The 24,806-nt window shown below is 42.7% G+C and overlaps 2 protein-coding genes across 3 annotated transcripts in view; one reads left to right on the top strand and one right to left on the bottom strand.

Moving 5' to 3' along the window:
* Positions 1 to 22,250, bottom strand: part of G3BP2 (G3BP stress granule assembly factor 2) — a 92,672-nt gene extending 70,422 nt beyond the window's left edge. The window contains exons 1-2 of the mRNA XM_024993362.2: positions 22,080 to 22,250; positions 21,861 to 21,980 (exon numbers count right to left, since the gene is read on the bottom strand). The gene's annotated coding sequence lies outside the window, so the exon portion shown is untranslated. The remainder of the gene's footprint in view (positions 1 to 21,860; positions 21,981 to 22,079) is intronic.
* A 220-nt stretch (positions 22,251 to 22,470) lies between these two features.
* The window catches only part of USO1 (USO1 vesicle transport factor), an 81,185-nt gene continuing 78,849 nt past the window's right edge, over positions 22,471 to 24,806 (top strand). The window contains 1 exon segment of one of the 2 annotated variants that reach the window (NM_174845.2): positions 22,471 to 22,685. In NM_174845.2, the coding sequence (NP_777270.2) occupies positions 22,620 to 22,685 (66 nt within the window). In that variant the 5' untranslated portion in view covers positions 22,471 to 22,619. 2 annotated transcript variants of the gene reach the window in all.

Below are 24,806 nucleotides of genomic sequence, written 5' to 3' on the forward strand. Positions count from 1 at the left end.
ACCCACTCCAGTGTTCTTGCCTGGAGAACCCCAGGGAAGGCGGAGCCTGGTGGGCTGCCATCTATGGGGTCGCAGAGAGTCAGACGCGACTGAAGCGACTTAGCAGCAGCAGCAGCAAAGTCCTTAGAACAATGCCTGGAACACAGTACATGTTCAATAAAAGTTAGCCACTACTAAGGGTCCACATTAGATCACAAATAGCAAATCAGAGTGCAAAGGACTATCCTGATAGCAGCGAGAAATGAAAGCTAACAACCTTAATAACAAAAGGGAAATGTAAAAGCATAAATAACCAACTATAAACATAGAAACGTGTTTGATGGGAGAAGAGCATAATAAAAAATATGTGGGCATGACACATGGTCCTTCAGTCCGGCACATTCATAACCAGGTGAGGGAGAAGGAATGAACTTGAAATAATATCTATAAAATTTCAAATAATCATCAAATTGATGAATACCATTTATATTTCTTCTATTGGTTAGCTTTATTAGAATCCTGAAGAAAAAGTAAAAGTGTCAGTTACTCAGTCATTTCCAACTCTGCAACCCCATGGACCGTAGCCCACCAGGCTCCTCTGTCCACGGAATTCTTCAGGCAAGAATAGTGGAGTGGGTTGCCATTCCCTTCTCCAGGCAACTTCCACACCCAGGGATCAAACTCAGTTCTTCTGCATTGCAGATAGATTCTTACCTACCATCTGAGCCACCTATTGGATAGCTTTATTAGAATCCTAGGATTTAACACATCAATGCAGAAAAATGTTGATTGACCTCAGTCTTGCCAAATGTAAATTTTATAAAATTAAAATAAATTTGTATCATTCAAATTTTATAACATTTATTCAGAGCAGAATTGGATTTAATAAAAGTAGAATCTATTATTCAACCTGTGGCAGATTCATTTCGATATATGGCAAAGCCAATACAATATTGTAAAGTTAAAAAATAAAATTAAATTAAAAAAAAAAGATTGAATCTTGAGAATAAAGATGTAAACATAATCCCATCCCAATGGAATGAATTAGCTAATCTGATTTTCTTAGTTGTTATTCTTAATATCTGCTTTTTGGCCAATTTATATAGATATTTATTTCATAGTAAATTCAAATGCATATGCAACAAACAGACCCTCTATGATAAGAGTATGTGGGGTGGGAATTTACAAAATGAGTTAGGACAGTGCTGAGTGCTGGAGTGGTTACTCCCTGCTGGGGACAGGTGTTGTCTGAAAGGAAGCAGCCTCAATGCCAAACCAGGCACCGTGAGGGTGGTTCTAAGGAAGACTGGCAGGTCTCTCCCTTGCCGTGTCTCTTACTCTGATAAGGGATCTTGCATTTTGTTCTGCCAGACCCCAAGCACCAAGTCTGGTAAATGATTCTTCAATGCTGGGAGTAAAAGGGCTCAATCTGCATCAATAGTTCAAGAGCTAGAAGACAGGATCAATACACTCTCCTCATAAACCAGATTATAAAGACTGGCATCACTCTAACTCTGAGCGTTTATTTTCCTGTGGTTAGCTCTTAGCAGATAGAACCCAGCTTGAGTCAGGCTCAGCTGTAGATCTGATTCATAGCCAGTGATGGGTCCACAGCCACGGAAGGGAAACGGTGCCTCCTAGAGGCCACCATGTTGGTGGCAGAAGTAATTTGTGAGAGACCTAAAGAGGTACTCTTGCCTGGAAAATCCAATGGATGGAAGAGCCTAGTAGGCTGCAGTCTATGGGGTCAAGAAGAGTTGGACACGACTGAGCAACTTCACTTTCACTTTTCACTTTCATGCATTGGAGAAGGAAATGGCAACCCACTCCATTGTTCTTGCCTGGAGAATCCCAAGGACGGGGGAGCCTGGTGGGCTGCCATCTATGGGGTTGCACAGAGTCAAACACGACTGAAGCGACTTAGCAGCAGCAGCAAAGAGGTACATCGTGGGGACACAATGATGACATTATGGTCCTGCTGACCTCTCTCCACTGGGATCTTCTTCAAGTATAAAATCTGAAAGTTTGCGGCTAATTTTTACTTCAAAAGTGTACTTTTTTCCCCCCACAAAATTATCTATCAGAAACATTGCTAACCGGTTAATCATAATTCCTTTCAATTCCATCAACTCACCTTCAACTGCAACTTGATGCTAAAGTCAGAATATTTGTGTCCCCCTAACAAATAGGGCCTTTGAGAAGTGATTAGATCATAGTGCCCTCAAGTTGGAGGCCTAAGAAACCTCCCTGGTCACTTCTGCCTTGTAAGGACACAGCAAAAAGACAAAAGTTTATGAACCAGGAAGTGGATCCTCACCAGACATGAAATCTGCCAGTGCCTTGGTCTTGGGCTCCAGTCTTCAGAACTGGGAGAAATAAATTTCTCCAGTCTATGGTATTCTATTTCAGTGGCTCAAATGGAGTAAGACCCTTGGGTAATAACAAACCAGCTCTAATGATGCTTGGCTTCAATTTTATTAGAGGATATAAGATAAAGTTGGCTACTTCAGTGTAATGTGGGAAAAAAGCTTACCTAACATACCACCACCGGAGAAGGCAATGGCACCCCACTCCAGTACTCTTGCCTGGAAAATCCCACGGAAGGAGGAGCCTGGTAGGCTGCAGTCCATGGGGTCGCTGAGGGTCGGACACAACTGAGCGACTTCACTTTCACTTTTCACTTTCATGCATTGGAGAAGGAAATGGCAACCCACTCCAGTGTTCTTACCTGGAGAATCCCAGGGACGGGGGAGCCTGTTGGGCTGCCGTCTATGGCGTCGCACAGAGTCAGACATGACTGAAGTGACTTAGCAGTAGCAACATACCACCACATAGCAAGCAGGTACTAAGCACTAAACTATTATTGAACATTAATGATAATTTATAACTTATATAAAAGCCAAAGTGTAGGCTGTTTGGACTATTTCTTAAGTTGGTAGATGACTCAATATGAGAAACCAAGAGAGCAGCCTCTTCTTGCCTACATAAGTTCTGGCAAGATCACAGCTTTGTTTCAGACTGGAAACTGGGAAACACTGTTACAGGGTGGTCCTCTGTAACCCACTGGTGAGAGTTCCCCTTCTCACAAAGCATCTACTTCTCCAAAGAGGGAAAGCTTACTTAGGGGAAGTCGCCTGGTTAAGCTATGGCAGTGGTCAGGAGAAGTCAGTGACACGCCCAGGGAGAGATGTGGAAAACCAGGAAAGGGCACAACCTCTGCCTTCTGAAAAATCTCAGCTCAAATCCCAGTAGTTGAGGTCTATGACCTCTGCAAGTTACTTAACCTCTCTCCTTCGACAGTTAGTTTCCTTTTGCATAAAGGAGATGAAAGTAAGGAGGTTGAGACCTTTAGGAGACAATATATGTAAATTGCTTAGCATAAGAACTTGCTGGTAGTAACTACTGGAACCACTGGAGTGTGGTAGCCTATCCCTTCTCCAGGGATCTTCCCGACCCAGAAATCAAACTGGGGTCTCCTGCATTGCAAGCAGATTCTTTACCAAATGAGCTATCAGGGAAGCCCAGTAACTGCTGTTGTTAGGAACTAATACCAACTCCCACTACACTCAGGTAAAACCTAACAGCCTAAGGGGTCTTCACAACAGGATGCAGCAAATCGTCTGTCTTCCCACCCCCTGCCCTCTCCCACTACACTATAAGCCAGGATAAAAGAGAACACAGGCAATGATAATGAGGGAGTTGAGTTGTGAGGTTACACTGAATATGGGCTGGGGTCCAGGCAATCGCCAAAGCCACTTGCAAGTTTGGCAGCCGACAGGCAGTGAGTCGGCAGAGAAAGCAGGAGGAATGGAACAGACTCACCGAAAAAAAGCATAGGCAAGACTATGAGACCATAAAGCCTGACACAGATAGAAACACATACATCTCCACCACACACACACTACCTGCCTGTCGACTCTTCGGTTCTCATGAGGCCAGCCTGGACTTTCTAAAGATTTCTTTGAAGATTCCCCTCTATCCTTACAAGAGACCCTTCTTGAGCTGAGTTCCTTTGCAAGATTCAGGAGGGACTCCAGACTCTCAGGGAACTTCTTCACAACCTTAAGTGATGCAATCTCATTATAACAGGAATAGAAGCACCATCATGGCTGAGGAGAAAAGTGAACCAGAGAGAGGATGGAGGATTTGGAGACAGAGATGTACGTATGAACCTCAGTATCTACATGTTTTAAATCTTGTAATTTTCAGAGACCCAGAGGTCTCTGACAGTTAATGAAATGTCATTTAAAAATGTTGAGACAAAAAGGAACGCATTGAGTCAGTTCTAATGAGGTGGGTGAACCCAGAGTCTATTATACAGAGAGAAGTAAGTCAGAAAGAGAAAAATAAATGTCGTATACTAACGCATATATATGGAATCTAGAAAGATGGTACCGATGAATCTATTTGCAGGGCAGCAGTGGAGAAACATACAGAACAGATTTATGGACACGGGGGAGAGGGGAGGAGAGGGTGAGATATATGGAGAGAGTAACATGGAAACTTACCTCACCAGATGTAAAATAGATAGCCAGTGGGAATTTGCTGTATGACTCAGGGAACTCAAACAGGGGCTCTGTATCAACCTAGAGGGGTGAGATGGGGAGGGAGGTTCAAGAGGGAGGGGACATATGTATACCTATGGCTGATTCATGCTGTTTGACAGAAAATGACAATATTCTGTAAAGCAATTATCCTTCAATTAAAAAATAAATAAATTTTTAAAAAATGTTGAGGAAGAGGCAAGCTACTGAACGAGTAGTGGACCTCCATTTCACCCCAGTGGGACTGTTACTGATTCTTACTCCTTCTCAGAAAAGGTATTCATTCATTCTTTTATTCATATCTTAACCATTTCACGACAGAGATTACACATTCTAGGAGTATTTGACAATGTGAGGATTTAAGAAGGTCACAGGTATATATCTCAGAAATATCCTGATCCTAAGACACTCTTTAATTGGCTAGGGAGGGAAGGAGGAAGGGCGAGCTATCTAAACCTGGGAAGACTTCCGCATCTTTCCCCAAGACAAACTCATGTATGTTAAGAATGAAATTTATTCCTGGAATTCTACTATTGTTCTCTACCACCGTTCTCTTTTTATCCCCGCCATTGTCCTTTTTTCCTCTGTCTTGCCCTTCTGAAATTGCCTCTTGATACAGGACCCTCCTCCTGCATACTCTGAAACCCACTTAGGTCTCCCCTTCTCAGATAGTACCTAATGGTCCTCTCTTTAATTAAAATGTTCATTCTTACAAAGCATGGCTTTCATTTAGCTCCTGAGGTATATAACAGAATTAATTCATACTAACGTACGAAGGGCAGTTAAGCGTGATGATGACGTACTTTTTCCACCGACATTTGCATTTTAAAAGAAGATGTTTGTGGATCCATAGTCCTTCATGGTGTACTTTTATGCATTATAAACAATTGTTGGGAAGATATTTTTTTCATCCAAGGGTCTTTCCAGGACCTTTTAAATCACACTGTCTACCCCCACTAGAGCATGTTTCACAAAGATGAACATTTTTATCTGTTTTAATCATTGCTGAACCTCCGATGCCTAAAGCGGGATATGGCATACTCATTGCTCAATTAATGTTTGTGGAATGAATGCCAGGATTTAAATCTAAGTCTGTCTGACTTTGAACTGTAATGTTCTTTCTACTGTATGAAGCTCTCTTTCTTATAATTAATCTTTTCCCCTGCATGCTAAGGCGCTTCAGTTGTGTCTGACTTATTGTGACCCCATGGACCCCACTAGGCTCTTCTGTCCATGGGATTCTCCAAGCAAGAATACTGGAGTGGACTGCCATTTCCTTCTTCAATCTCTTCACCTACCTTACAGTAAAAGAGAAAAGTAAAGAAAGAATAGAAAAGAGGGAGGAAAAGAGATGGTACCAAGATGGATAAAATGAAATTAGGCTCAGGCATCAGCTGCAAATTGCGACCCCTTGGGTCTCTCCTCCAAAGCAAACTTAACAGTTTTGTCTGGGGCTCCTGATGTTTCCCTTCTGAAAACGTTTCTACTTAATATCTTTTCTAATCTTGCTATATATTTGTGATTATTTGGGGGGCGGAGAAGACGTATTTGTTTAAAGAAAAATATATCCAGTAGAAATTGTGGAGCAGTTGAAAGAAGAACCCATGACCCATATCCTTCCACCAAAATATAGACAATCTGAATTCACATCCTACATTTCTTTCTAGGTTTCTTCCTATGCATACATTTTAAATATTTACTCAATTTTATTTGCTTATCTTTTTTTTTTTTTTTTGGCCATGTCATACAACTTGCAGGATCAGCTTGCTGGATCTTAATTCCCTGACCAGGGATTAAACCTGTGCCCCATGAAATGGAAGTGTAGAATCCTAACCACTGGGCCACAGGGGAATTCCCCATATATTTTAAACTTAGCTGTTAGTTTCCCTGGTAGCTCAGAGGGTAAAGAATTGGCCTGTAATGAGGGAGACCCAAGTTTGATCCCTGCGTTGGGAAGATCCCCTGGAGAAGGAAATGGCGACACACTCCAGTATTCTTGCATGGAGAATTCCATGGACAGAGGAGCCTGGTGGGCTAGAGTCCAAGCAGTCACAAAGAGTTGGACACAACTGAGTGACTAACACTCTCAGTTTTCATATACAATTTTGGGCATCCTGATTTATTTTTCTACCATCATATTTTATTTCTGTCATGTACTGATATTATTCTCCTCCATGATATTCAGTGTAAAATTCTGAGTTAAATGAAGTGAGGTTTTCTGCTGCCAGTTGGTATTAAAATTTCATGTTCTTTCATACTGATTCTGTGACAAGGGAATTTTAAAATTCCAATTCTTATTGTTGGCAGGAGACAAAAGAGTTTTACAATTCTCTCTTTCTGTTAAATATTTTAAAAACTACAAAGAATCAATAAAACATGTGGTTGTATTTATTTATAGTGCTGAGCAAACACACTTATTCTCTAACCATTTTTCCCTCCCAAGTTTTTCCAGATTATGATTCCTGGAAAAATAAATAGCCATTGCCCCAAAAGAGAACAATTGCCTGGGACTACACAAAAAGGAACATGCCCAAATATAAAGAAATTAAGTCAGGTTTTTATTTACTTAACATACATATAATGTTATCTTCATCTAGTGAATAGAACCATTCCATAAGAGTTGTATAGATTAATATAGAGTTTTATATATTAAAATACTATAGAGGTAGTTTTAGTCATATAGCTGAGAAGATTTAAGTGACTACAGAATGTTTAAAACCAGCAAAAGGAAACTATGGTGTAGGAACCAGACTAGGGTTTGTAGACCTGTTCTGTTATTTACTAGCTATGTGACCACAAGTGATCAAAACAACAAACCAATTTCTGTTCCCATAGGTAGGGGAGGAATATTTTAAAGTATCAACCATGTTACAGGTTCCTTGGTAGACGTTTTACAAAGACCATTTAATTGAATCCTTATGACTCTGTGCTTCCAATGCAGGGGGCTCTGGTTTGATCTCTGGCCAGGGAACTAAGAACTAAGATTCCACATGCCCCACAGTGCTGCCAAAATTTAAAAACAAAAAAGAAAAGTTAATTCTTATAAAAGATGCTATTGGGTTGGCAAGTTGTAGTAAGCTTTTATTCTCCCCTCTTTACTAAGAGAACCCCAATTTTCCTGGGGAAACCAATATGCTTATACCAAAAAAAAAAATAATAATATAATAATGCATTTCCCAGGCTCTCTTGGGATCCAATTAAGGTTGGATGCGGTTCTTAAGGAGCTTCCCTCGTGGCGCTAGTGGTAAAGAACCCATCTGCCAATTCAGGAGAAGCAAAAGACTTATGTTTGATCCCTGGCTTGGGAAGATCCCCTGGAGAAAAGCACAACAACCCACTCCAGTATTCTTGCCTGGGAAATCCAATGGACAGAGAGGCCTAGTGGGCTATAGTCTGCTGCTGCTGCTAAGTCACTTCAGTTGTGTCTGACTCTGTTCGACCCCATAGACGGCAGCCCAACAGGCTCCCCCGTCCCTGGGATTCTCTAGGCAAGAACACTGGAGTGGGTTGCCATTTCCTTCTCCAATGCATGAAAGTGAAAAGTGAAAGTGAAGTCGCTCAGTCGTATCCGACTCTTAGTGACCCCATGGACTGCAGCCTACCAGGCTCCTCCATCCATAGGATTTTCTAGGCAAGAGTACTGGAGTGGGGTGCCATTGCCTTTTCTGGGGCTACAGTCTGTAGTGTCGCAAAGAGTCAGACAAGACTGAACCAACTTCGCATGCACAAGGACGCGGTTCTTAGCAAAATAGGTAGAGGCTGAAAGATGGAGCTTCCAGGAAAGGTTTTATGCAAACAGCAGACTGTGTGTGCTCAGTCGTCTGACTTATTTCCTCCTCCAGGGGATCTTCCCAACCAAGGAAGATCCCCAACCCAGGGATCAAACCTATATCTCCTGCATTGGCAGGAGGATTCTTTACCATTAGTGCCATCTGGGAAGCCCCTAAACAACAGACTGGCAACTACTATTGCTTCAGGTAACAATTATCAATGGATCTTAGAACCGAAGGGTGAAAGTTTGAGGAGAAATAGGATATTTAGCAATATTAAAGCACATTCCTCAAATGATACACATTACTATCAAATGGAAAAATAGTTAAATGTACAGTAGAGAGGCAGACAACACCTTAAACAAAGGATCAAAATTAATATCACTAATAGTGGGGCAAGTATATGTTATATATCTCCTGAGATGATGCACTGTGAGAAGAAGAACATGTCTGGGATATTCCTAGCAAAGATGCCAAAGATGCACCATCTGAACTTAATCAGGAAGATCCGACAAACTCCACTTGAGCAGTATGGTGCAAAGTAAGATCTAACCTGTATCCTTCCAAATATCAAATTACAAAAGACAAAGACAGAGAACCATTCCAGATTAAAGGTGACTATAGACACATAGTCTTGGTGGAGAGGTCTTACTGAATGTGGTCCACTGGAGAAGGGAAAGGCAAACCACTTCAGTATTCTTGCTTTGAGAACCCCATGAACAGTATGAAAAGGCAAAATGATAGGATACTGAAAGAGGAACTCCTCAGGTCGGTAGGTGCCCAATATGCTACTGGAGATCAGTGGAGAAATAACTCCAGAAAGAATGAAGGGATGGAGCCAAAGCAAAAACAATACCCAGCTGTGGATGTGACTGGTGACAGAAGCAAGGTCCGATGTTGTAAAGAGCAGTATTGCATAGGAACCTAGAATGTCAGGTCCATGAATCAAGGCAAATTGGAAGTGGTCAAACAAGAGATGGCAAGAGTGAACATCGATATTCTAGGAATCGGTGAACTACCATGGACTGGAATGGGTGAATTTAACTCAGATGACCATTATATCTACTACTGTGGGCAGGAATCCCTCAGAAGAAATGGAGCAGCCATTATGGTCAACAAAACAGTTCAAAATGCAGTACTTGGTTGCAATCTCAAAAACGCAGAATGATCTCTGTTCGTTTCCAAGGCAAACCATTCAGTATCACAGTAATCCAAGTCTATGCCCCAACCAGTAATGCTAAAGAAGCTGAAGTTGAACGGTTCCATGAAGACCTCCAAGACCTTTTAGAACTAACACCCAAAAAAGGTGTCCTTTTCATTATAGGGGACTGGAATGCAAAAGTAGGAAGTCAAGAAACACCTGGAGTAACAGGTAAATTTGGCCTTGGAATACGGAATGAAGCAGGGCAAAGACTAATAGAGTTTTGCCAAGAAAATGCACTGGTCATAGCAAACACCCTCTTCCAACAACACAAGAGAAGACTCTACACATGGACATCACCAGATGGTCAACACCGAAATCAGATTGATTATATTCTTTGCAGCCAAAGATGGAGAAGCTCTATACAGTCAGCAAAAACAAGACTGGGAGCTGACTGTGGCTCAGATCATGAACTCCTTATTGCCAAATTCAGACTGAAATTGAACAAAGTAGGGAAAACCACTAGACCATTCAGGTATGACCTAAATCAAATCCCTTGATTATACAGTGGAAGTGAGAAATAGATTTAAGGGACTAGATCTGATAGATAGAGTGCGTGATGAACTATGGATTGAGGTTCGTGACATTGTACAGGAGACAGGGATCGAGACCATCCCCATGGAAAACAAATGCAAAAAAGCAAAATGGCTGTCTGGGGAGGCCTTACAAATAGCTGTGAAAAGAAGAGAAGTGAAAAGCAAAGGAGAAGAGGAAAGATATAAGCATCTGAATGCAGAGTTCCAAAGAATAGCAAGGAGAGATAAGAAAGCCTTCCTCAGTGATCAATGCAAAGAAATAGAGGAAAACAACAGAATGGGAAAGACTAGAGATCTCTTCATGAAAATTAGAGATATCAAGGGAACATTTCATGCAAAGATGGGCTCGATAAAGGACAGAAATGGTATGGACCTAACAGAAGCAGAAGATATTAAGAAGAGGTGGCAAGAATACACAGAAGAACTGTACAAAAGAGATCTTCACGACCCAGATAGTCACAATGGTGTGATCACTGACCTAGAGCCAGACATCCTGGAATGCGAAGTCAAGTGGGCCTTAGAAAGCATCACTACGAACAAAGCTAGTGGAGGTGATGGAATTCCAGTGGAGCTATTCCAAATCCCGAAAGATGATGCTGTGAAAGTGCTGTACTCAATATGCCAGCAAATTTGGAAAACTCAACAGTCGCCACAGGACTGGAAAAGGTCAGTTTTCATTCCAATCCCAAAGAAAGGCAATGCCAAACAATGCTCAAACTACTGCACAATTGCACTCATCTCACACGCTAGTGAACTAATGTTCAAAATTCTCCAAGCCAGGCTTCAGCAATACGTGAACCATGAACTTCCTGATGTTCAAGCTGGTTTTAGAAAAGGCAGAGGAACCAGAGATCAAATTGCCAAAATCCGCTGGATCATGGAAAAAGCAAAAGAGTTCCAGAAAAACATCTATTTCTGCTTTATTGACTATGCCAAAGCCTTTGATTGTGTGGATCACAATAAACTGTGGAAAATTCTGAAAGAGATGGGAATACCAGACCATCTGACCTGCCTCTTGAGAAAACTGTACGCAGGTCAGGAAGCAACAGTTAGAACTGGACATGGAACAACAGACTGGTTCCAAATAGGAAAAGGAGTACGTCAAGGCTGTATATTGTCACCCTGCTTATTTAACTTATATGCAGACAACATCATGAGAAACCCTGGGCTGGAAGAAGCACAAGCTGGAATCAAGATTGCCGGGAGAAATATCAATAATCTCAGATATGCAGATGATACCACCCTTATGGCAGAAAGTGAAGAGGAACTCAAAAGCCTCTTGATGAAGGTAAAAGAGGAGAGTGAAAAAGTTGGCTTAAAGCTCAACATTCAGAAAACGAAGATCATGGCATCTGGTCCCATCACTTCATGGGAAACAGATGGGGAAACAATGGAAACAGTGTCAGACTATTTTTTTGGGCTCCAAAATCACTACAGATGGTGACTGCAGCCATGAAATTAAAAGACGCTTACTCCTCGGAAGAAAAGTTATGACTAACCTAGATAGCATATTGAAAAGCAGAGACATTACTTTGCCAACAAAGGTCCATCTAGTGAAGGCTAGGGTTTTTCCAGTGGTCATGTATGGATGTGAGAGTTGGACTGTGGATAAAGCTAAGCACCAAAGAATTGATGTTTTTGAACTGTGGTGTTGGAGAAGACTTTTGAGAGTACCTTGGACTGCAAGGAGATCCAACCAGTCCATTCTGAAGGAGATCAGCCCTGGGATTTCTTTGGAAGGAATGATGCTAAAGCTGAAACTCCAGTACTTTGGCCACCTCATGAGAAGAGTTGACTCATTGGAAAAGACTCTGATGCTGGGAGGGATTGGGGGCAGGAGGAGGAGGGGATGACAGAGGATGAGATGGCTGGATGGCATCACTGACTTGATGGATGTGAGTCTGAGTGAACTCCAGGAGTTGGTGATGGACAGGGAGGCCTGGCGTGCTGCAATTCATGGGGTCGCAAAGAGTCGGACACGACTGAGCGACTGAACTGAACTGAACTGAACTGATGGACACATAACATCTGAATGCAATGTGTGATCCTGGTTTGGTATTGGGCCAGAAAGGAAAATAATTGGGACTCCTGGCAAAATTTGAATAAGGTCTGTAGATTAGATAATTGCATTGATATCAGTGTTAATTTCCTGGATTTGATCACTGCACTGTGTTGTTTAAGAAAACGTTTTTGTTGTTAGGAATTGGGTACTAAAATAAAGGGATATCATGCTTACAAATTCTTTCCCAGATGGTTTAGGGGAAAATGCATAATTTAGAGAGAAAAAAATGATAAAGTAATTGTGATAAAAATGTTAACATTCGAGGAATCTGGATGAAAATATTTAGGAATTCTTTGTACAATTTTTGCAACCTTTTCTCAATTCTAAAATTAATTCAGCATAAAAGTTACATGAGTAAAAAAGTAGAGGATGGATAGATAACTTGTCCATAGATAACATTTGATCTTGACCTTTCTCCTTCTTTCTTCCCAGATAAGGTTACAACCACAATCAGCTTTTAACAAAAAAGACAATGCTTTGAGCCAAGCATGGCTTACCAGAAAAGTACCAGCTTAGATCCCAGACAATTTGTTTTAAGGCATTCTTTGGTTTTCTTTTGCAAGGCAGTAGGTAATCAAAACCAAGACAGGAAAGTTAAGTCTAATTTGCCTAAGACTACACCATTCCAAAGAGGTAGGACCCAATTCTGTTGAAGTTTGCAAACAAAACATTCCTTTCTACTCTATACCATGCTGAAGCCCAGGCTTCACTCTCTGTGAAAATACAAATAAGAATTTCAGCACTCCAGAAGGAACCTATAGTGGGAAAGAAGCTATTGCAGGGCCTGGCAGAGAGGACAGACACTCAAATGTTTGCTGAATCAGTAGCTCAGGAAACCAAGCACATCTGTTTTCAGTATTCTGCTATACTGAGCTATTTTTAAGTACTGAAGAAAAAAAAACACTGTATTTATGTGGGTGTAATACTCTAGCTGCAGATATTAGTCAGCAGTTTCATTCAGTTTCTTGGATCTCATTCTCTACTGTCTCCCCTTTCTCTTCTGTGACTGTTCTCTGCTTCACAGAAGCCCCACTAACCCCCTCTGAGCCCCTTCCTTATCAATCAGCTCTTGCAATTCCATCTCCCACCTTACCCCTCCCTCAAAAAGGGAGGAGCTGAGTATGAATTAGAGGAGAAAATTTCTACAAATAAAGAGGCTCATTCTGCCAGAGAGGTCAGGAGTTAACACGCAAGAAGGACCATCTTTCCTAAATTTGACAAGGAAAAATAAAAAACAAGGAGCCCAAGTCTCTGGCCAGAGCCGAGTAGCCACCTATAGACCAAGACTGCAAAAGCCCCAAACAGAAAAGTGAAACGTAAGGAAAGGTGCTGAATTCAGGCCTAACCAGCCCATCAGGTATGCAAGATACAGCAGAACTTAGAGTCACTCATTCTGTTAAAATGAAATGGGTTATATTTGTAGTTTCATTGATATGTTTTCAATGGTTATGAATTTTGCTTTTAAGAAAACAAAGCTCTTGGTATTTACTACACCATGAAATAAGTACCTAAATACAAGTATAGTCATTTTGCTTCCCAGGTGCCAGTACAGAACCCACCTGCCAATGCAGGAGATATAAGAGACTGCAGTTTGATCCTTGAGTTGAGAAAATCCCCCCTGGAGGAGGGCAACCCACTCCAGTATTCTTGCCTGGAGAATCCCATGGACAGAGGAGCCTGGCAGGCTATAGTCCATAAGGTCACAAAGAGCTGGACACAGCTGAAGCTACCTAGAACGCACTCACATAGAAACTTGAACCACATCTAGACAGCAGCACCTGCACAAGAAGACTGGTTGCTATTTAGGACTCATCATGCATATACCTGGGAGAGAGGGAGCAGTTTAAGGACTTGGGTCTGGGTCATCTTGGGTCTCACCAACTGTGGCCCTGCCCTGGAAAGGCCATGTGTGTATTGGGGTATTAGAGGTAGGGAGAGGGTTCATGCATGCATGCATGCATGCTAAGTCGACTATTTTCGACCCTATGAACTGTAGCCCGCCAGGCCCCTCTACCCATGGGATTCTCCAAGAAGAATACTGGAGTGGGTTGCCATGTCCTCCTCCAGCAGATATTCCCAACCCAGGGATCGAACCCGCATTTCTTACATCTCCTGCATTGGCACGTGGGTTCTTTACCACTAGCGCCTCCTGGAAAGCCCAAGGAGAAGGGAGTGGGAGAATAAGCTGGAGCTCTTCTATTTCTTTATATTACCCATGACTAGTGTGGTATTTGAGATCCTGGGCAAGGCAGCATCAGGAACAGTCGAGCCAGAGAGAAGGCTTCTGTCCTCGGCCTCTCTGCTCTCATAATCTTCTATCTTCTATTCCTCTGCCCATCGACTCTTGAGCTGCTGGCAGACAATTACGTCCACAGCCAACTCCCTCTTCTTTCCTCAAACTGTATGCCAGTTCTGGACCCTCCATCTAATATCTGCAACTTACTGCTGCTGCTGCTAAGTCACTTCAGTCGTGTCCAACTCTGTGTGACCCCATAGACGGCAGCCCACCAGGCTTCCCCATCCCTGGGACTCTCCAGGCAAGAACACTGGAGTGGGTTGCCATTTCCTTCTCCAATGCGTGAAAGCGAAAAGTGAAAGTGAAGTCGCTCAGTTAGGTCCAACTCTTAGCGACCCCATGGATTGTAGCCTACCAGGCTCCTCCTTCCATGGGATTTTCCAGGCAAGAGTACTGGAGTGGGGTGCCATTGCCTTCTCCGGCAACTTACTGAGCTTACCCCAAATTCATGTAGCGTGCTGGTTGCTTATAGTCAACATCATTAAAGAACTGGAACTGGGGAGAGAGGAGACCTTGGAGATCTGGGCTGGCTTTGAAATGCTCTGGTCCAAGTCAGTTACCACCCTGCTGGCCCTGGAGGCCCAATCTACATTGACAAGGCCCCCTGCTCTTGTACTCACCTGACCACAGACTTAGGCAGATGAGACAGTCAGCTGCAACTGCCTGGTCGTGGATTGCTAATGAACATGGCAATAACTTCACGAGAAGTTACCTTAAACTTCCAGGAAGTCTTAGCATCACCCAGTAATTCGAACTTCAAAAGACTTAGTTTAGCTGTGGAATGGGGCAGTAAAATCTTCAACCCCATTCTGGCTATTCAGGACTTGCCTGTTTAGCTAGCTGCAGGGAGTGGGGGAACACAGTGGGTGTGGAGAGATGACAGTCAAATTCTCTACAGGAGATAAGAGTGCCTGGGCCTGGAGCTGATAAATTTATCCCTCAATAAACACTCTTATAGGACTCCCCGGTGATCCGGCGGTTAAGAATCCCCTTGCCAAGGCAAGGGACATGGGTTTGATCCCTGGTCCAGGAAGATCCCACATGCTGTGGAGCAACTAGGCCTGTGTGACACAACTACCCAGCTTACATACTTAGAGCCCAAGAGCCACAACTACTGAGCCTGCGTTCTAGAGCCTGTGCTCCAAAACAAGAGAAGCCACCGCAATGAGAAGCCCACACACCACAACTACAGTAGCTCTCCACTTGCAGCAATGAAGACACAGCACAGCCAAAAATAAAACTAACTTAAAAATTTCAGTCTTACAAAAAGTCCTTTGGAACTGAAAATGGGATTTCCTAATTTAAGTGTTTTATTAAGTAAGCACTTCTCTTATATTTTCCGAAGAATGGAAACACACCTGGACTGTACTCTTGTAAAAAGTGGGTATAGATATAGCTTTGCTTGCAGATATAAATACAAAGCAATGTAAAATTACTTTTATTAAGTAATGCAACATGATCTTTTGAACATTTTGTAGAGCAACAGTACTTATGCTAGCTAGTGCTAGTGGCAGGCAGGAAAAAAATATTAAAAAAAAAACCAAACTGGCAAGCAGTCAAGTCCATCAGGGATGTAGCAAGCATCTATTGTTTTTCCTATCCTGATAAACTTTCTGCTGGCCCAGTAGTCCAAAGAAAGTCCCTGTTTCCCTGTTCTTATGCCATACGCCCATTGCTTGTTTTAGAGATGGGCATGTAAACCAAGGCCTGTCAGAGCATCTCACACACTGGACTATAGGAATTCACCCAACACAAAGGTACATGCCCCAGTAAGGTCCAGTGAGTAATAAGAGGGCTTTTGCTGGGATTCTAAGGAGAGAGGTAAGGAGTCTTCCTCTATAAACTTGGACCTGGGAGGTTACAGGACTGCAGGAACTGACAGCAAACTTGCCCTTGCAGAGAGTCAGAGAAAGAAACCAACAGAAAGAGCAGAGTCCAGATAAAATAATTAAAGTCCAGATCCTTGAGAGATTATCTGGATGTTTCCCAGAGCAAGTCATGTCTGAAGTAACGGACTTTTCTGTAACATGAGCCAACAGTTTGAAGTGAGTACTGTTATAGGGTAGTATCTTTAAATGTTCAGTTGTTAAGAAATTGATGATATGCACCAAAGATACCTAGGTCTCCACTCTGACCTTTATTATTTACTCTGTTTCATGCACTAAAGTACTAAGCACATTAAAGCTATTATGTAATAAAATTCTAACCACCACCACATGAGGAGGATATTATTATCCTTCTCAAAACAGATAGAGAAGGAATTTGCAACCTGGACTCTAGAGCATGTGAAACTACTTGATTATTCAGGTCCTTGCCTCGGTCACGTTTCACATCTCTTAAGAGAGGTGGCTATCCAACATTTTAGCCTCTTTTCTTCCAAATGACACAGGAAGTATGAACAAATGAAATCCAAATGGAGCAGGATGGGGCCCCAGAACCCTCTATCTTGTACCCCCCTCTTCCAAGGAATTCCTAGGGCTTCAAAAAATATTTTAAAAGCATTTCACAGAACACAATAAGAAAGGATAAAGAATACTTCTTGTATGGAACAATTTCCAAGAATTATTAAATAGGAAAATGTAAGGTGCAGAACAGTTTATACAATGTGCTACATTGATTTGTGTTATTAAAAGAGAGTACATATACATATATGTGTATCTGGAAGGATAAACAAGAATTGTTTATATTTGCCTGGGTGGCCAAGGAATAGTAGGAAAACTTTTTGCTAAGTACACTTTTGTCACTTATATTTTAACCACGTGAATGTATTATCTGTCTTAAAGAAGGAGAAGGAGACAACCATGATGACAATAATTACATTCGTGTAATGAATTTCAAGCCAGAGTGAGCTTGCCACTGGGAGGTTGAAATGGTTCTCCCAACGGGCTGCTATCTGATCCCCAAAATTTAACTCCTTTCTTCGACATTTATCTTTACATATGACTAAGTGTTAATTACTAAATTGATTGCTGAAAGCAAACAAAATATTCATAAACTAAATTTAATCAAATTTTCTGAGGAAAATTTTCTCAGACTCTGTTGAGGAAGTGTGGGCACCATGCAACGTCACAGCGCTGCAGAATTTCTGCTTCCATGCATACAAACTGAAGCTGGGAACTTCCTCATTTGAGCTCATTCATCCCTTAAAGAGCTACTAAGTGCTGACCATGTGTCATATAATGTGCTTAAGCACTGAACACAGAACCTGAAAGTGTTAGTCGCTCAGTCGTGTCTTGACTCTTTGTGACCCCACGGATGTACCCTGCCAGGTTCCTCTGTCCCTGGAATTCTCCAGGCAAGAATACTGGAGTGGGTTGTCATTCCCTTCTCCAGGGGATCTTCCCAACCCAAGGATCAAACCCGGGTTTCTTACACTGCAGACGGATTCCTTACCATCTGAGTCACCAGGGAGAGCTATAGAAGAGAGAACAATTTACAAAAGGGCACATTTAAAATCCCTACCTTATGGGTTTACATTCAGGTGATAGTGGAGAAATATACTATAAACAAAATAAAGATGTAAAATAAATACTATATTCCATTAATCCTATGATGAACATTTCTTCACGTTTTATGAAACCTAAAATTGGGATGCATTTTTTGATAGGTGGCATCTTACAGTCAAAGCTATGGTTTTTTTTCCCAATAGTCAGGTATGGATGTGAGAGTTGGTCCAAAAAGAAGGCTGAGCACCAAAGAACTGATGCTTTTGAACTGTGGTGCTGGAGAAGATATTCTCCTTGGACTGCAAGGATATCAAAACAGTCAATCCTAAAGGAAATCAACCTTGAATATTCATTGGAAGGACTGTAGCTGAAGCTGAAGCTCCTGATGTGAAGAGCTGACTCATTGGAAAAGACCTTGATGCTGGGAAAGATTGAAGGCAAGGTAGAAGGAGGTAGGATGAGATGGTTAGATAGCATCACTGACTCGATGGACACGAATTTGGGCAAACTCTAGGAGACAGTGGAGGACAGAGGAGCTTGGCATGCCACAGGCCATGAGGTCAAAAAGAATTGGACGTGACTTAGCAAATGAATAACAATAACAATCTTTTTTCTCTTTCTCTGAGGTACACTTGATGGCATCTTAGATCTGATGAAATACAGAAAAATAATATATATATATATAAGAATAAAGTAAGACTGATACGGAATACAGAGGACCATAAGCAGTGCAGAGGAAGAAGGAGTATGGGGAGATGGCAACTTAAGAACAGTCAGGAGAGACCCAAGTAACATTTACGTGTGCATCCATGCACAGTTGTGTCTGACTCTATGCGACCCCATAGACTTAGTCCGCCAGGCTCCTCTGTCCATGGAATTCTCCAGGCAAGAATAATGGAGGGGTTGCCGTTCCCTTCTCCAGGGGATTTTCCCTACCCAGGGATAGACCCCAGGTCTCCTGCATTACAGGTAGATTCTTTACCGTCTGAGCCACCAGCGAAGCCCAAGTAACATCTGAGCAGACTTAAGTAAGGTGAAGCAAGTGAGGCATTTCTCTATGTGGGTAGAGGAGCAGGCATCCAAAACACAGCAAAGACAAGCACAAAGGCCATGAGGGGAGATCAAGTTTCAGAAACCTAAGGAAGCCAGTGTTGCTGGAGTGGAGGGAATAAAGCAGGAAGTGAGTGAGGTCAGGGAGACAACAGAGAGGCCAGATTACACAGGGACTTGTAGACCACCTCTCTACTTAGTGCATGATCATTGTCTTGAGTCTAGAGAGGTCAGACAGGGTAATACATAAGAGCACAGGCTTTGGAGTCAGATTACCAATTTATGTTCCAGCTCTGCCACTTTCTACCTATATGACATCAAGCAAGTTACTCTCTGTCCCTGTTTTGTCACAGGAAAAATGGGGCTAATAACATTATTCAGTTCATAAGGTTGTTGGGAGAATTAAGCAATTTATTTCTTGTAAAGTCCTTTGAATAGTCTAGCAAAGAAAGAGCACAAGTGTATTTGATACTGTTATTATTGATTGGTTCTGAATGTCAATTACTGCTTCATCATTATCAATTTATTTTGCTGTGTGTTATTTGGTTAATGAATAAAATTTAATGCAAAATTTTATCAACAATATTTTTGAACCCTGACTTTTCCAGTAACTAGTCTTTAAAAACCTGTATGTGATTGATACATTTTAAACACAAATTATCACCTCCACTCATCCTCCAAACCAGGTATGGACAAAACTCCACCGCATTACCACCACCCTCAACCAATCTTGTGTAATGATATTTCATTGTTATTGTTGAGTTTGCTATAGAAAATAAGAAAGGATGAGGAAAGTGGGCCACTGAAGAGAGCCACTGAGCTAGGGGATTGGAAGCAAGCAAATCTAAAAATGAATTTCAAATCAATGAGTTTTGTTAATTGTTCTATTCTCAGAAAAATCACTTTTATTTACCCAAGTTAACATTTTGAAAACTGAAAGTTACTCAGTCGTGTCTGACTCTTTGCAACCACACGGACTAAACAGTCCATGGAATTCTCCATGCCAGAGCACTGGAGTGGGTAGCCTTTCCCTTCTCCAGGGGATCTTTCCAATCTAGGGATCAAACCCAGGTCTCCTCTGCATTGCAGGCAGATTCTTTACCAGTTGAGCCATGAATTATATGTATTTTAATGATTTGTGGCACTCGATTCTTTACCAGTTGAGCCATGAATTATATGTATTTTAATGATTTGTGGCACTCTCCCATTGAATAATTAGATTTATAAAAGTGAGAAGTATAATGGCATAAGTCGGGCAGTCACAATTTTTTCATGTTTTCTTTTCCTTTATTTAAGAAACGGTTCTTGAGCATCTGCTATACTTACTGAAATTTAAAACAAAGCAGGGCATTTTGGAAAGGTTGGTGCCTTAAAACAATTCTGCTAAAATGTGAAGGCGCTGCTTTTTATTACCAAATAATACATGTAATAGACATCCATGAGCCCCACTCTATCTCAGAGCTTTACCCCTAGAGGTGAGGAGAGGCTCAGGGAGGGGTGAGACTTAAGGACTAGATGAAGTTCTTTGCAGATATTACTTGGTAATAAAAATGCTGAGCATTTATTGGTTACTTTTTTTAGGCTGCAAGGAAATGCCCTGGTGGAAAATGTCTAAAGCAAACTGTCAAGTGTCCAGTTTTAAAAGAGAGGACAATGCTTAGTGTACAATATTTTTGGCAGTATGATCCCCACTGTTCTCCAACTCACAGAAGCTTAAAACCTTGGCACTAGCAAAGGAAACTGCACCATAGCCTTTGTGATATGTGTTATCTGCAAACCCACCTTACAAATGAAAAAAAGGATCTTCCTCCTCATCATTATATTCATATATCCTTTAATGCTTTTCACCTTTTATGGGACAATGCTAAGCCACAGAGATATAAAAATGAACAACACATTCTGCCATTAACAGTCTGGCTCAGTAGGCATTTACTGAGAGCTTATCAACATATCAACAACTGCAAAGGAATAGCATATACACATGTATCTAGATTTCAGGGAGAGCTTTCTGAAGATACCAAAGTTAAATTTTAAGGAACTAGCAGGAGTTTCCTTGATGAAGTGGAGGAAGGGGAAGGACATATCCAGGCATATATCCAGAGTATGTGGGGGAGGCAGGAGCTGAAAAAACAGGCAAGAGCCAGAACATAACAGGCCTATACATCAAGCTAAGGAGTTTGGATTTTATTTTGGGGTGAATGGGCAACAACTGGAGGATTTTCAGACGAGGACTAAAGTGGACAGACGTTTTGTCATTGTCAGGCTCACCCAAGAGTGGACTTGGTGACTGGAAGAAACCCAAGGCTTAAATGCTGACAAACTAGTTAGGAAGCTATTGCCCGTAACCTTGGTGAAAAATGATGAGAACATAAACCATGTCAGAGGCAGAGAGCATGGAGAGCAGAGACCTACTTGAGAAACAGTCTATAAATAGGCATGACAGGATTTGACTACTACTGGACATGTGGGGGTGAAATCCAGAGTTTCAGATTCCTCCCAGCTTCCTCCTTCCAGCTTAGGCAATTATTTGGCTAGTGGTACTAATGAGTGTGGCAGGGCACATGAAAGAAGCATACTGATTTTTTTTTTTTAAGGAAGGATGGGGAGTCTGAGACCTGTGGGGCATCCAAGGGGAGTGGTGTATGAATCAGTTATAACTAGACTCTGCGCTTTTACGTTCAAGACATTGACAAGACTACTCCATAAGCATGTGTATCTGGCACTCTCATTTCGAAAGAAACAAGGCATACCGATTTGAAAAACGAATATTTTTCATGCTAACTGCCCCCGCCGCCCCCCCACCCCACCCCGCCCCGCCAGCCACACACGCTGAAAATGTAGGAGTTTAGCATTAATAACAAAACATCATGTTCCCTGCTGCCAAACTGACACTGCAGATTAAGGTATTTTCTCTAGTAAGCCAAACGCAGGGTTGGATTGGTTTCTTCCTCACACCCATAGAAAATAGCGGTGTACCTGGTGTTTAGATCCAGGAATTCCTTTTAGCAGGTTGGAAGAGCAAAAGCTGAGAAATGCGCCCTCCCGTGGCAATGGAATGAGGGGGCTCAAGTACCCTATTTTTCACCAAACAAAGCCCTGTAAAGAAATGTAATTTGTGGAGATGAGAAGGCCACAAAGCTCGTACTGCTATACCGCAAAACCAAATGAACCCTCCCAGAGGCCGGGACCCCTTACCTGTCACGTCGGCCGAAGGAAAATTTCACTTTCGACTCAACAAAATATAACCCCAGACTTGACAGCTTGCAGTAAGTCCCGCCCGGCAACAATTAAACACCTTGCAAGCCAAAATGCATACAAAATCCGTAAGGTCCCCTGCCGGCAGGGCCGGGCTCGGACCACGTGGGTGGTTGAGGCCAGCAGGAGGCACCAGCCGAAGGCGGGAGTGGGAGGTGTGTTCTTACGGGGGAGGGTGGAGCCTACGCAGTGGGCGGGGCTTGGGAGGACCCGGGCTACCAGCCTCCTCTTGCCTACTTTCCCCCTTTGCCTTCGCCCTTCGAGCCGCCACGTAACGCCACGTAGCCGCGCATGCGCATCTCAACTGGTGGCGGACGCTGTTTCCGGGCTTAGGGGGCTGGAGCGGCCGCTGAGTAGGCTGTGGCGGTGGCGGCCGGGGAGTGCAAAGTGCAGGCTTGGGGGTCAGGCCCTGCGGAGGACAGGGGAAGTTAATCTCTTCTTTCCCGAAAAGGCCGGTAGAGCCCGCGGCTGAGCGGCAAGATGAATTTCCTCCGCGGGGTTATGGGGGGTCAGAGTGCCGGACCCCAGCACACAGAAGCCGAGACGGTGAGAGGAGCGGCGGGTCCGGGACTTGGGAAGGGTCCGGGCAGAAACCGGGACGGAGGACATAGGGGCCCGGAGGTCATCCCCTGCGCGTCACCGTGGGCCGGGAGTCTACATGCCGCCTCCCTTTTTGCCCCCGTGTCTCTCTTCCTCTCCTGAAACCCGCAAGTTATTCCCTCACACCCGCAGCGCAACCCGCCGCGCGGCGGCTTGGCCCTGATGACAGCAACCGCGCCTCGGAGCTCCGCAGGCCGCTTGGTGGTGGTCCGCGGTGGTACCACCGGGAAAGGCATCCGTCGTGGGCAGAAGTGGCCCGACCTGCCTCCCACGCCCTGGGGCCGCGGGCCTGTCCCTCCCGTTTCGCCAGTGTCTTCACTGGCGGTGATTAACTAAAGTCCACCTCCCTCGCAGTCTGGAATGGGGCTTTGAGGAAGACTGCAGGAAGTTTAAAACCCAGCAGTTGACCAAAGCAAGTGGCTAAGAATAATACGATAGTTTGGGTCACAAAGCCACCTGCCCCTGCCCCTGCCCTTCAACTGGAGGCAGGTCGTTCTTCAGGTATCATTAGTTCGGACCCCGTTTTTCAGCCTCACCCACTATTTGGGAAATACTCGCTTGGACGTTGTGGGGATCTTTCGCGCTCAAAATGCTTTGGGAACACGCGTCCCTTCCATTTTCTCCCCATTCAGAAGTCTGAACTCGTGGTAACAGGATTTGCAGCGTCACTTTAAAAAAATTGTTAGCTACTCAACACAGTTTTTGATAAGTTGGTTCGATTTTAGGTTTAGGATAAATCTCGAAGTTTGGTTAGTGTCTGTTAGGAATAAGTGTATGACCTTTTTTTTTTTTTTTTTAACTATTGGTTTGAGGGTAATTTTAGGTCTACAAAAAAGTGACAAAGTATGACATTGTAAAAGTAAACTGTGGTTAGTATTCGTAGACACTACTGGATTGTCTATGAACGTTACTATGTTCTGTGTTACTAGCATCCTGAAGGTTCAATAATAGCTTTCATTTGTCAGGCTCTTACCTTATGCTGGGTACTGTGTTCTTTGTAGTTTACATTTTCATTCTCCTTAGATCCCCAACCACCTTGCAGGACAGGTGACAGTGTCCTCACTTTACAAATGAAAACTTGAGGCTTAGAGAAGTGAAGTCACTTGACCTAAGTCACACTGCTAGTAATGGAGCTAGGATTCAACCAAAGCTTGCCTTACATCAAAGCCTAGACTTTATTGCTGATGTCTGCATTTTAATACATATCTGGGAATTTTTGAAATATATGTAATTATTAAAATTCATGTCATCTGAGTTAGAACTGTTTGAAGCAGAAGCTGAAAGCTGGTGAATCTGCTTTCCTTCATTTGAAAATCAGGAGATTTCACACACGGTCATGTGCACACACACATACGTGCACACATACACATACACATGCTCTATTCAGATTACCATAGTCAGCCCACCTCTTCAGCTTTTGTTCATGTATTTTATATTTTTGTTTGAGGCACCAGGTTTTAAAGTGTGGTTTATTAGAACTTGATTTGAATCCTTGCCTTCCACCTCTCATTAGGTTGAACAGGCAAGAGATGACTAATACCCTATGAGTAAAATCAGAAAAATGCCTACTCTGATGGGTGTATTGAGGATTAAGTGAAATAAAAGATGGAAAGAAACTAGCACTTAGTATGTGTTCAATAAAAGTTAAGTTTTTATTACTTTTTTTTTTTTTTTTTCTTTTTTGGCTGTGCCATGCAACATGTGTGATCTTAGTACCCAGGCCAGAGACTAAACCTGTACCCCCTGCCTTGGGAGCTTGGGGTCTTAACCCCTGAACTGCCAGGGAGGTCCCTTATTACATGTTTTCAGGAAAAGAATACTTTCTTTTTTTGTTTGTTTTTTGTTATAGTCAGTCTTGTCACAATGTCCTCTCCAGAAAAGATGGTATACAACTAATTGAATATAGGATTTTAAAGCTGAAAGGCCCTTTGCACATCATCCAGGTGGAACCCCATCATTTTACAAATTAGGAGACTGACGCACAAAGCACTGAAGCCACTTGCACAGTAATGCAGAGCTGAGACTAGAGCACTTTGATCTTGCCATAGTGAATGGAACAACATAGCT

The sequence above is a fragment of the Bos taurus genome, chromosome 6 (genome assembly GCF_002263795.3).
Source record: "Bos taurus isolate L1 Dominette 01449 registration number 42190680 breed Hereford chromosome 6, ARS-UCD2.0, whole genome shotgun sequence".
NCBI classification, from domain to species: Eukaryota; Metazoa; Chordata; class Mammalia; order Artiodactyla; family Bovidae; genus Bos; species Bos taurus.